This window comes from Mesocricetus auratus, unplaced genomic scaffold (genome assembly GCF_017639785.1).
Source record: "Mesocricetus auratus isolate SY011 unplaced genomic scaffold, BCM_Maur_2.0 Super-Scaffold_100676, whole genome shotgun sequence".
In the NCBI taxonomy this organism is placed as follows: domain Eukaryota; kingdom Metazoa; phylum Chordata; class Mammalia; order Rodentia; family Cricetidae; genus Mesocricetus; species Mesocricetus auratus.
Genome location: NW_024429266.1, coordinates 176,268,212 through 176,281,433, shown reverse-complemented (window position 1 = coordinate 176,281,433; position 13,222 = coordinate 176,268,212). Strand labels below are relative to the sequence as shown.

Genomic DNA, 13,222 nt, shown 5'->3' with positions numbered 1-13,222 from the left:
TCTCTGTGAGTTCCAGGCCATCCAGGCCTGCATAATAGGGTGAGGGAGGAAAGGAGTGACACTGTTAACCTGGATGGCTAACCCTAACTTGTTAGGGTCCAGTTTAGGAACTTAGTCCAAAACAATAGTCATGTCGGACATAATCTAATTTAACACTCCCCTGGTGGGAGGTCTTGGGAATCGAGTCCCTGGACCTCTTTTGGGCCAGGTAAGCACTCTAACCCTTGCTGTATACTCCCAGTTCCCAATTTAATGCATTTAACATCTTTTCAAAACACTCTTGCGGGGAGACTGTGACCCCATTGTATGGATGAAAAAATTTAGGCTCCAAGAGAACATGTGGACAGCCCTGAGACACAGCTAGTGAATTTGGAAAGGTCACAGTTAACTCAATCCCTTGTACTTTGTGTCATGTTCTACAATATTACTATATGCTTTTGTGTCCCCCCTCCCTCTGTCTCATGCCCTTATGTGTTGTGTGTCTGTGTCTATCTCTTGGCTATCCTGCGTAGGGTCTCCACAAAGTCTTGCCTTTAGCCTAGGCAGGCTTCTAACTTGTGACCCTCCTGCCTGCCCTACTTGTACTGGTGCATTCATGCATTTAGAAAACTGATCTTTAATATATTTGAAAATGAAAACTGTAACCAGTTAAATGCTTTGTCAGATACTGTGACCTCTGTCCCTCATGAATCTTTTCAGATTTTCTTTGTTTTCTGGTCAATTAACTAGTGCCAGCTGGTAATTTCAGTCTAGCTTTCTTAATAGAGACAAATACAGAGAGCAGTGTGACCTGCAGCTGATGCAAAGGATGCAAAGTTGTCAGTTTGCAATGACAACTCTGAGGAGCAGAGAAAGACACTAGCTAGCAAGCCGTGGTATATGCTGCCTCTTCCTGCCTGCTGACGCTGGCTGGGGGAGGTGCTTCTCTGTCGTTGCCTATAAATTGATAATAATGGTTTTTTGAGCTTGTGAGGATTGCAAGATTATCTGACCACGGGCTAGGTCACAAGGCCAACTTTCAAAGTGTGACCTTCCTTCACACTTGAATTGAGTTGAGTTGAATTTTACCTTTGTTCAGGATTCTATGTAGCCCTTGATTATTTGTCTTAGAAGCAAGTATGTATGATCTGGACTCTATTCAGATGAGATCCTTAATAAGAACGACTCACATGCTAGTGCAGTAATGGCCAGCAGCCTGCTCGGTGCCAGGTGCTGCGACAGCACTTTCACACTCAGGACTCCTTCATCCTTAAAGTACTCTCCTGACTACACCCTGGAGTGCTTCTCCCTTACAATGATATACCCAGTCTGTGCTTCGCCAGGGTACCAGAAGGACCAGCATCAGTCACCTTGCTCTTTAATGCTTGTACCTTTCAAGAAATTATGGGGCAATCCCAGGAAGTTGAGGCAGGAGGAGTGTTAAGTTTGAGGTCAGCTTGTGCTGCTACCATTAAAATGCTGTAGGGAAAAGGAGAAAGTCTTGGGCTGGTGATGTAGCTTAATGGTTAGTGATCAATACAGCCCCCCTAGAGGGAGTATTTTAGTATTATCTTTGCAAACTTTTTCACATTTGGAACTGAGTTGTCTGAAATGAGTTGGGCGTCCAATTCTGTGTGTTACCTCATGTATAGCCTCATGTGCAACAAAGGAACTTTTTGAAGTCAGGTGCCCATGGTTAGAGCACAGACTTCCCCTTTAGGACTTGGTTCCTGTTTCATTTCTGAGTTTCTCCTCTTTTAAAGTGGGCACCTTTCAAAATTGAGAGGTATTACTGGGTATTCCATTAATTTCCAGTGTCAGCATCCTCTTACAGGCATGTTGATGTCTCTGTAGGAACTCTTTGTGTAGGACAGGAATCAAAAAGAATGTTTTATTTGTTTGTTTGGTTTTTTTTTTTTTTTTGGTTTTACGAGACAGGGTTTCTCTGTATTGTTTTGGAGGCTATCGGTCCAGCCTGGCCTCAAACTCACAGAGATCCGCCTGCTTCTGCCTCCCGAGTGCTGGGATCAAAGGCGTGCGCCACCACCGCCTGGCTCTATTTGTTTTATAGAGAAACAGAATTCTAACCAAGATGTGATCATTTATAAACATACATTAAAAATTATTATAGTTTATTTTTAAATGGTTGAACTTTGATTCTAGTCTTTTTAGAAAAAAAGTTTAGAAAAAAGTTAAAAACAGTATTTTTAAATTTTTTAGATTTATTTTTATTTTATATGTATGAGTGTTTTACCTGTGTGTGTGTACCCTATGCATGTCTAAGAGCCATTGTAACAACAAATGGTTGTGAGCCACTATGTAAATGCTAGAAACCCAGGTCTACAGCAAGAGCTCTTAACAATTGTTGAGCCTTCTCTAACAGTATTTTCACGTTTTGTTTGTTCGTTTGTTTCTCTTTTTTTTTCTCTTTTTTTCTTTTTTTTTTCTTTTTTTTTTTTTTTTGAAACAGGGTTTCTCTGTAGCTTTGGAGCCAGTTCTAGAACTGGTTCTGTAGACCAGGCTGGCCTCGAACTCACAGAGATCTGCCTGCCTCTGTCTCCCAAGTGCTGGGATTAAAGGCGTGTGCCACCGCCGCCTGGCTCAATTTCTTTTTTGTGTTGTTGCTGTTACATCCATTTGTGTGGGGGGTGTATACAGACATGCCATAGTCTGTAGGGCGATCAGAAAAACTTTATGGGGTCAGTTCTCTCTTTCTACCATGTGGATCCCAGGACTAGAACTCAAGTTGTCACCCTTGGCTACAGTATGTGCCATTACCCAGTATGATTAGTTTTGATCTCAAAGATTCATAAACCTGAACGTAGGGAAGCTTGCTTGAAGAATATTCATATCTCTGTTCCATATATTCTGTAGTAGAGTTTGAACTTAGTTATTGAACATGGATAAACAGAATGGTATTATGCACTTTAGTTATAAAATACTAAATATCAGAAAGGAAATCAACTTGTGCAGATAGATTTGGAGCACTGAAGAGTGAAGGCTTTTGGGAGCTATTACTGAAGCTCTCTTCACACTGTCCATCTGGGCCTTCGGCTGCCTCTCCCTTCTGTAGTCTCTAGCCACTGTACTCCTCAAAGGTCATTCAGTATAGGGAGAAAGTAATGTAAAAGTCACTGTACTGGTCTCTGTCAAATTCCATCTCTTGTTGTGCTGGGCATGGGAAGGAAGCAGGGTTCTTCCACTAATCTGCATTCCATGCCCCAACATTCAGTTTCATTGAAATAGGAAGGAAAGAATACTGTTGTTTTGTTGTTGTATTTTGCTTTTAGGCATCACACCCAGGGCCTTACATGTGCTAGGCAAGTATTTCACCACTAAGGTACACCCCTAGGGTGTAGGAACACTGTCCTCCTCCAGCCTCAGCTAACTGCTTTGACATGTAGGAATTAAGCTTTCAAGTCTAAGCAGTTGTACTTTCTTCCATTCCTTTCAGTGACACTCGCCCATATGAAAGAAAGGATAGTGTGTGAGCTTTGTAGTTCTTTACCCAAGCTAAACCTTTTATTGGATAAAACAGAAAGTTTGGGCTCAAAAAGATTTAGCTTTAATCCCTGGTTTGTTTAATCACTTACCTTTGACTGCTCCTGTCTGTTCACACTATCTTCTGGGTACACCACAGTTATCTTAATTCAGTAACATTCAACAGCACCTCTCCAGTCTAGCCTCTGCCTATCTTCCCACTGAAGCAAAATGTCCTAAGAATAGAAAATGATCTCATTATTCTGGGTGTGACTTATACAAACAAACATTGTAATAACAATCAGATGCTTTTATCTCAGTTTCAACATGTCTATTGCTAGCATTTTCAGGGGACCAATCTGTGAGTGTGGCTCAGATGATTTTCATAGGATTACATAGAAAAGCTGACATGCTGTCTTACATAGATTTGCTTCTGAACAGAAATATACATAAGAATATGAATTAATTCATGCTTTCAACCCACAAAGGGAGCTTTGTTACTTAAAGAAATGCTATATAAAGACTAGCAAAGAGGGCATCAGGGCTTTTACAGGCTGGGGGATGTACAGGTCAGTCATCTGTGCTAAGAGTTGAGCATAGGCAGATTTTCAGCACATTTTAGCACATTGATTCTGGACTCTTTCTAATATCCACCTCTTGCTTTTAAAATGTTAGATCGAGCGTTTGGAAGTGAGCAGCCTCGCCCAGACTTCCAGTGCCGTGGCCTCTAACACTGATGGCAGCATCCACACAGAGTCTGTGGATGGAATACCAGACCCTCAGCGCACAAAAGCTGCCATTGCACACCTACAGCAGAAGATCCTAAAGCTCACAGAACAGATCAAGATTGCGCAGACAGCCCGAGACGACAACGTTGCTGAATACTTGAAGCTTGCCAACAGTGCAGACAAGCAGCAGGCTGCTCGCATCAAACAGGTGTTTGAGAAGAAAAACCAGAAATCTGCGCAGACCATCCTCCAGCTGCAGAAGAAGCTTGAGCACTACCACCGCAAGCTCCGTGAGGTGGAACAGAACGGGATCCCCCGGCAGCCCAAGGATGTCTTCAGGGACATGCACCAGGGTCTGAAGGATGTGGGTGCAAAGGTGACTGGCTTTAGTGAAGGTGTGGTGGACAGCGTCAAAGGTGGATTTTCCAGCTTCTCCCAGGCTACCCATTCAGCAGCAGGAGCTGTGGTCTCCAAGCCCAGAGAGATTGCCTCACTGATTCGGAACAAATTTGGCAGTGCAGACAACATCCCTAACCTGAAGGACTCATTAGAGGAAGGACAAGTGGATGATTCGGGAAAGGCTTTAGGGGTGATTTCGAACTTTCAGTCAAGTCCTAAATATGGTAGTGAGGAAGATTGTTCTAGTGCCACTTCAGGCTCAGTAGGAGCCAACAGTACCACTGGGGGTATTGCTGTAGGAGCATCAAGCTCCAAAACAAACACCCTAGACATGCAGAGCTCAGGGTTTGATGCACTGCTGCATGAGATCCAAGAGATCCGGGAAACCCAGGCCAGACTGGAGGAATCCTTCGAGACTCTCAAGGAGCATTATCAGAGGGACTACTCCTTAATAATGCAGACGTTACAGGAAGAGCGGTATAGGTAAGTTATGTGAAATTTAAAACCTAAATTATTTGTTCTCTTCTCTTTGAATATGGAGAAGTGAACTTAAAAGATGTCTGTCTCTAGAGTGTCCAGTGTTCAGATCTGTCTGTAACAGCCACAAGAGTTCTGCATCTGTCTTTATAGCAGTTAAATGACTTCTAAAATCACACACAGATGGAGCATTTCTTAACTCTTCAGTATTCTAGTCCAATTTATGACTTTAACATGCAGCTCAGGCTTTCTGGGATATTTCTTCAATCCACTGAGATCATGACGCATAGTCATGGAAGCCTTCACTGTACTGCGTTGGATTCAGAACATCTTAATCCTGAGAACTTTGTAAATAGCTAAAGATACAGCCCAGCCAAAATGTAGTGACCCCTGTAAGTATTTGACTTGACATACTTATGTGAGAAATAGGTGTACAAAGACTGGAAATAAATCTAGATAAATGTGTCTGTGACATTAAGAACGGGGACATTTGGATGAGAGTAGACATAGCATTAAGTCATTCTTGTGCAGTTAGAAAGTACACAAAGAGCCCAGTGTTCTTCATTCAGAATCTGCATCAAAGTTCAGAGTGGGTCATTCATTCTTGCTGTAGGAATAGAACCTGGAACCTTACCCATGACCACCCACATGCTATACTGATTCTGGTTTTTCACTTTGCATCATAGATTTCTGTTGGGCCACCTTTATCCAGTCTTCAAATGTGTGTCCTGTCTTCCATGTAGAGAAATATTAACCTCCCCACAGTACTCACTCAGATCCAAACTCATGGGCCAAAGGCCAAAGACTGGCAGCCTCGTGTAGATCAAGAAACAATCTTGTAAGAGCTGCATCTCTGCACATAAAGCCTTCAAGCCTTGATCTTGTTACAGATCCTAACTAGAAGAAATCTCCAGTACTTTACTAGACATCTGGGTGTGAACAAAGTAATTCCATTTCACCTCTTAAAAGTAAAAGTGATGTTTTAACATCACTGCTGCTAAGCCCTAGCCCCACCCTCCAGGGGAACCTCTGTCCATTATTTAAAAGATAAAATTAACCTTTCCGTTATTAAATTCCTCTAGGGCTTAAATTCATATAGAGGTTGTTTTCTTCAAGTCAGATGTAGGCCAGTGTGAAAAAAGAAGGGGTGGAACACATAAGGAAAAGTCTGCCTCCAGGGTCTATTAGGTTAAGTCCAAGCAGGTGCCTCATCTCCTCCTCACCGCTTTAGGACTGTGCCTCTGCCCCTTCTGCACATGAGCACTCTTCTTCAGTGAGAGTGAAGAAAACTACACCTGCTGGATGTGCAGCCTCACTTTGTCACTGCTTTCTTGGCCTCACTTAACACAATCTTGAAAAAGCCACAATATGTGACTCCACCTTTTTTTGGTACTAATAATTCCCTGGAAAGAATCATTTAAAAAATGAAAATAAATAAATTTGTCTCCAAACAGCAAATACATTTGTCTAGCATTGAACAGTTTCACAGAAGTGACACTCTTTTCATAAATTAGAACCTATTTAGATACCAAAACTTTTCACATCTTACGCATTTTTGGAGAATTCCTCTAGTAGCCTTAACAAAATAACTTAGCTGAATAATAGCTGAGGACAGTAGCATTCCAGCCAGGAGTGCTCTGGTTACACATTTGTAGAAATGTTCCTAGCCTTTTGTTTTTTTGTTTTTTTTTAACTTATCTCCTTTATATTTATAGTTAATTTTGTGTGTGTGTGTGTATGCATAGTTTATTTTTCTCCTTTTCCTTCCTCATCCATGTTATACTGTTACTGAGCTGCTTGTCTACTAATTCTGGTTTTTAAACCTATCCCAACTCTGGTCTTGTACTTGCTAGAGAAATACTGTACCATTAAGCTACACTTCAAACCATGTTTTTATTTCTACTTTGTTGCAGGCTTTGATTTTATAGGAAAAAAATAGGTGATTGGTGAACTATATGACCAAAAATTGGTTAACTTGGACATGGCTGCTCCAGTGTCTTTGTGTTTTTGTGCTTTATCTTACAGCAGGGCAGCAACCAGTGTTGTACTTTATTATATGATGGTGATTATGATGATGATGATTTACAGGTGATAAAACTACCACTTTGGGAATTTGCTGAATTGCTGTGACACACATTCACTAACTCTCACAGCAACCTGCAGGTGGCCTGCGTTATCCCCATTTTACAGTTGAATTGGGGAGGGGGTTGGTTGGTTTTTCAAGACAAGGTTTCTCTGTGTAGCTCTGGCTATCCTGGAACTGGCTCTGTAGACCAGATTGACCTCAAACGCAGAGATCCACCTGCCTCTGCCTCCCAAGTTCTGGGATGAAAGTTATGAGCTATCGCCTCCCAGCCTGTATGTTTGGTTTTTGTTTTTTGTTTTTTTGTTTTGTTTTGTTTTGTTTTTTTGTTCAAGGTCAACAACAAAGCCAGAACTTTACCTCACTTCAAATTCAGTGTTATTTTATAATAATACAGGTTGTTTTTCCATCTCAACCCTAATATCTATGTTATCGAAAAGCTGTTGTAATTTTGAGAGGCACTCATGGCTGTGCTAGAGGTACTAGCAGGCTTTTCCCAGATCAGAGTATGTGTTTATTTACTAAAGTCTGAGTTGCTGTTTTGAGTATATTATATAAAATTCTGTGAAATGTTTTCAAAAGCTAATACAAGAGTGTAGGTAAGTAGTAAAATCTCCTGGTAACCCAGCAGCCATTTTCTCCCTTCCAGAGCCTTTCTCAGCGGTGCTGCTTTCTTAATGTGCATCTGCTATGTTCTGCACCGGTGAACTTGTAGAGAGGGTCTTCTTAGCTCTGCAAGAATCAGTGTTCTGATTCCTCTGTCCTCACCCACATACTTGTTTGTGCCCAACAGCCTGGGAAGTCATGGTGGAAAAGCTTTCATCTAAGGCTCCACTTCACCCTTTAAAAGGAACTAGATGTGAGCCATTGAGCTTTGCACTGAGCTTTTTTTTTTTTTTAATTAAACCGTCTTTTATTTTTATGTGCATTGGTGTTTTGCTTGCATGTCTGTCTGTGTATGGGAAAGTGACAGATCCCCTGGAACTGGAGTTACAGATAGTTGTCGGCTGATATATGGGTGCTGGGAATTGAACCCAGGTCCTTTGGAAGAGCAGCCAATGCATCTCTCCAGCCCTTCCATAGGACTTTCAGTTATGAGTGAGGTCCGTGTATGGGGGAGAAGGGGGGTGAGGTTTAATAAGATCTTAAATGATAGGATCCCTGTGGACTTCAAATTTTCTTGTCCATCTCACTTTGTCACCTCTTTAAAGTATTAGCATAGGTTTGCTAGTGGCTCCTGGGTTCAAAGCACTACTCAAAGGAGAGAACTTCAATATGTAGTTAAACCTGATTACAGATGCATACACTGAGGCCAGGAAAAATACATGACTTTACCATGTCACCCCACAAAATCATTTCATGTGCATTTATTTACCAATTGCAGCTGAGAGGACTAGGCTTGTTCCCAGGATGGGTATGCTGGTTAGCAGGCTGGTAGAGGGTAGTTTCAGCTGTGGCAAAATGCATTGGCAGTATGGAGGCTGGAAAGCTCTCCTGGGAACTCCTGGCTGCTTTTTGCTTTTTTGTTTTGTTTTGTTTTTGTTTGTTTGTTTTTGTTTTGTTTTGTTTTTTGGGGTTTTTTTTTTGTTAGTAATTCTGTGTTTGCTGCTTGTGTGAGCAGTACTATGTAAAGTAGGCAGGAGCTTTCTAGTGTTGATGGGCAGCAATGTAATTTCAAAAGCTTCTATTTTGAGGAGATTGCTTTGGAATCAGCTTCTGAGAATATTTGTATTAGGCACAAGTGTAATGAACATACTTCCTGCCAGCCTGGTCCCAGAGCCGTGTCAACCCCAGATAACACACTCTGTTAGTTACAATGCTGTCAGCCAATGTCCAGGGCTTCTCATTGGCTAGTTCTGTGTTAAGTATTAACCCATAACTACTTATATAGTTTTATATAGATATCTCTAAGGTCTTATCTTACTGAGGATGCCAGCCTCATGTGTCCTCTCTTCCCACGATCACATGGTGACTCTCTACTCTTGACTACATTTCCCAGACTCCTCCTCGACTCCTGGTCCCACCTATCTTGCTTCCCTATTAGTCAACCAGTAAGACAAACATATACACAGAAGGCCTTCCCCTATCATGCAAGGATATTTTAGTTTACACTGAGTCACAATAGCAAAGTTGGAGAAAGAAAAATATCTCTCGAAAAACCAAAAAAAAAAGAAAAAGAAAAATATCACTTGCAGCAAAACATTGAGTAACTTCCAGGCTGTGCTTGGGTTGTTTAAACATGGTTTGACTGTTGTTGGATTTAGTTGTTTTAAGCCCCTTTCAGCTGTTAATCAACTGAAAACTGATCAGCATCTCTTGAGAATATGTAAGCTGTGCTTAAACAATAACTTTGAAATAGAAGCCAAGACATTTGGGATCAAGTTAGCCTTTTGCATATAGTGGTCAGGGGTTCACAGATATTCTTGTGGAAGGTAAGGCCTGCTGTACAAAGAGATTCACATATGTGTTCTTCCCAACTTAGTACCTAAAGAGGTATAGAGAAGGAGTATGGGAGGAGAAAAGAAATTAGTTACCTATTAATTATCAGACCTGAACAAGCTTGCCAGCTCTGATACTTATTAGTTGTCTGGCCTTGAGTAGATCATGTAACTCATCTGAGCCTCTTTGTCTGTGAAAACAAGGTGGTGGTTATTGAAAAGGATTGTAACAGTTACTAAATTAGACTAGGGAAAGAAGGGGAGGGTGAGCAGGAGAAAAGACACCATGTACACACCTGCGTAGGATGCTTGGTTTAGAGTAAGAACCCAGTGTTGAGGGTTGAGTTCAATGAGAGAGCACATGCTCATCGTATTCAAGGTCCTGAACCCAGTTGCCATCAACACCACACATACACAAGCACACATCACCATGCTAAGGAGCTCAGTAAATGTTGTCTTGTGTCTTTCCCTGATGTGCCAGAGGGTTACACACACAGCATTACCTAGTCTCCAAGTTGCCATACTGCCCCTGTAGATTTCATTTCCAATATTCTTTGGGTGCCTCTTATTTCATGTATTAAGAAAATGCACTATTTACCCTTAGATTCTTAGGGGACTAATGCTGTGCTATGAACCCCTTTTTGAGACAGGGTCTTGATCTGTAGGCCAGACTTAGCTGAAATTCTCAGTCATCCTGCCTCAGTTTTGCAAGTGCTAGGATTACCTAGCTTCCTCCTTCAGCACAGTGAAGTCATAAGCTATGAACCAAATTACCCATTTCCCCAGGACAGGCACGAGTTGTTCACATTCCCATATGTCGTATTCCTCAGCTCTGTCGCTCCATTTTGGTCAAACGTCTGCCTGTGTGTACCAAATTTTGGGAAATGGTATAGGAGTGTGCTCCTAGAGTTGCCTGTATGTGTCAGTTCATGTATCTCAGAACCTGCTCCACAAGTTTTATCAGGCATCTGCTCTACTGACCTATTGCCCAACCAAAGAAGCCCCACAAGCTCTCAAAGTGACTCCCAATTTTTCAGCCACATCCCCCAAAAAGTAATGCTTTAGATTGAAGTTCCCAGCCTGTGCACTCACCTAGTTTTTCATTCATTGGGAATTTAATCCAGAAGAATCCCTGGTTTATCTTTGATCAGAGAAGGTTAACTGCTGTGTTGCCCAGTCCAGACACCAAAAACACTTTCAAGATCAACAGTTATATGAGCTGTTTGCCTCCAGAGAGTCTGAACATGACCAGTGCATTGTAAAACAGCAATGTTTATTTCCAGCAAGGATGCTTTCAGACTGCTTTAAAAAACAACTTAGTGTTCAGGTTTCCTCTTTTCTGATAGTGAAGATGAAATCATGTTTAGATTTTTAGAGTCCCTTTGAATTGAGGTGATTTAGGAAAGAGCTTTGAATAAAACTCCTTAAAATGAGGTTGTTGGTCTCATGCTAACCTTGTCTAGGCTGAGTTGCAAGAAATGACCTGCTAGAGTCATGCACAGTACAGAGACGCACACCCATCCTAGCTGTCCAAGAAATGCCTGCTCAGCATTGGTGTGGGGTTGGGTAGACCTCCTTAAAGGGAATTCCTGGTTTTTAAAGCAGGCATGTTAAAGGTGGGCACAGCTCACCTTCCCTCTTCCCTCCTACCTACCCTTTGGTTGACTAGATGTTTAGTGAGAAAATGAAGCTAAATTCCCTTTTCCCAATTTAGAATTTAGACAAGGAAACAAGACATCATAGTAATGGCTCTTGGTCATATAAATCTTGATTTGGTTAGTAATGGAGGTGGGGAGACAACAAATAAACATATGTAAAACCTGATGCAGGGCAAAGTCAGACCTTTGCCCATGTCACTAACAGGAGTTTCAAGAAACTTAAGGAGGTCCTCTCCCTCCTATCTCCCTACTTGTGGAATTGAGTAACCTCCCAGGGAGGGAATGAAGATGCTGATGGAAAAGGGTTTTTATAACTCAGTGTGTGGAGGGAGAGTAGTTATCCTTCTGTTGCTGTCAAGGACCAGTATTTTGGTGTTCATGATGATTAAGTAGATTAGATTGAATCCTGAATTCCTCCACACCCACTCCTCCCCCAAAGAGAATACCACAGTGTTTATCCTAGACTCTTCTGTTCAGCATGCTTCAGACCAGAACCGAGCTGAGGCTGTGTCAGTAAAAATGTTAGTGCCAAGTGATGGGGATTGTGCCTTAGTAATTGAGTAGTTGGGTCTGGGAGCTTATGCAGTGTTCTTCCTTTGTTTTGCAGACTTTGAATGTGATTAATAGTACAGAAAAAAATATAGACAAAATCTTTTTTTTTCAAAAATAAATGTTCGTATTTGTTTGTTTGTTTATTATGCATACAGTGTTCTGGCATGCATGCCAGAAGAGGGTATGAGATCTCTTCATAGATGGTTGTGAGCCACCATGTGGTTGCTGGGAATTGAACTCCGGACCTCTGGAAGACTAGGCAGTGCTTTTAACCTCTGAGCCATCTCTCCAGACCCAGACAATAAAATCTTAAAATAGGGAAGCAGGGGTGTAAGTAGAACTGAGCAAAAAACTCCTGACTGAGCTGGCAGGGCGGGGGGGGGGATTAGGGTTTTGTGTGTTTCTTATTTGTTTATGACAGTCTTGCTGTGTAGCCCAGCCTAGCCTAAGTCATGATCCTCCTGCCTCAGCCTCCACTAAGTCTGCAGCATATAGCCAGCTTGGGGAAATGTTTTTATAGCAAATCAGTGAACTGAACCCAGCCCAGAATCTGCATTCCAAGAAAGACACCAACTAGGGTGTTTGGCCAAACTCTCTGTGCCTAGGAGTTTGCAAAGACATCTATGGCTTGCTCAGTTTCCTTCCTGGTGTTTCCTGCAGATAAGAGGTGTTTCTGTGCTAACCTGAAACACCTGTCTTACAAGTTTAGTAGGATTTCAGCTACACAATAACAGCCCTACTTTTCTGTTCTTTTCAGAAAGTCCTCATTTTTCAGGTAATTGACATGAAAAGGGGAATTTACAGTGGTTAGTTCTGAGGAGCTACTAGGCCCATATCAGCCCTGCCCACAGTATCTTGCTTCCCCCTGAATTCCACAACCTTACAAATCTGACCTCAACTGCTGAACTGAAAAGGGCACTCATTCTTCTAGTCCAAATGCTACTTTGCTGTTTAACTCACTGCTAACATAGACTAGACATTTGTTCCTAGACATGACTTCTCCTTTGGGATAAATCTTGGCTTGAGATTTGTCTGTTCCTTTCCCACAAATTCACAAGTAATTTGCTCAACTACTGATGAACTCATTTCTACAGAAACATAGATTAACCATTTCTACTAAGCTCTCTGGGGAGTTTTTGAAGACCAGTTAAAATTGGCTTGAGACACCTTCCCTCATGTGCATGCCAAAAGCATGCCATGGGAGAAAGGAAGCAAGTGGCCAGAGATAGAACAGTTTAAATTATGTGGCCAACTTGAGCCAGGGAAATGACAGGAGCAACACCTGCCCAGTAAAATAAGAGGTAACAGGCTTTTTGTATCTAAGATTGAGAAGAGTATATGCCTAGTAGGCCATTGACATGCTAGAACAGAAGAAAAATACAGTTACTAGAAACAATGAAAGCTTTTGAGTAAAGTTGAGAACATAGA

The 13,222-nt window shown here is 41.7% G+C and overlaps 1 protein-coding gene across 5 annotated transcripts in view; it reads left to right on the top strand.

Moving 5' to 3' along the window:
• The window catches only part of Tmcc1 (transmembrane and coiled-coil domain family 1), a 155,447-nt gene that overhangs the window by 131,334 nt on the left and 10,891 nt on the right, over positions 1-13,222 (top strand). For all 5 annotated transcript variants that reach the window (XM_040737576.1, XM_040737577.1, XM_040737575.1 and 2 more), the window contains one exon: positions 4,135-5,069. In XM_040737576.1, coding sequence (XP_040593510.1) covers positions 4,135-5,069 — 935 coding nt within the window. The remainder of the gene's footprint in view (positions 1-4,134; positions 5,070-13,222) is intronic.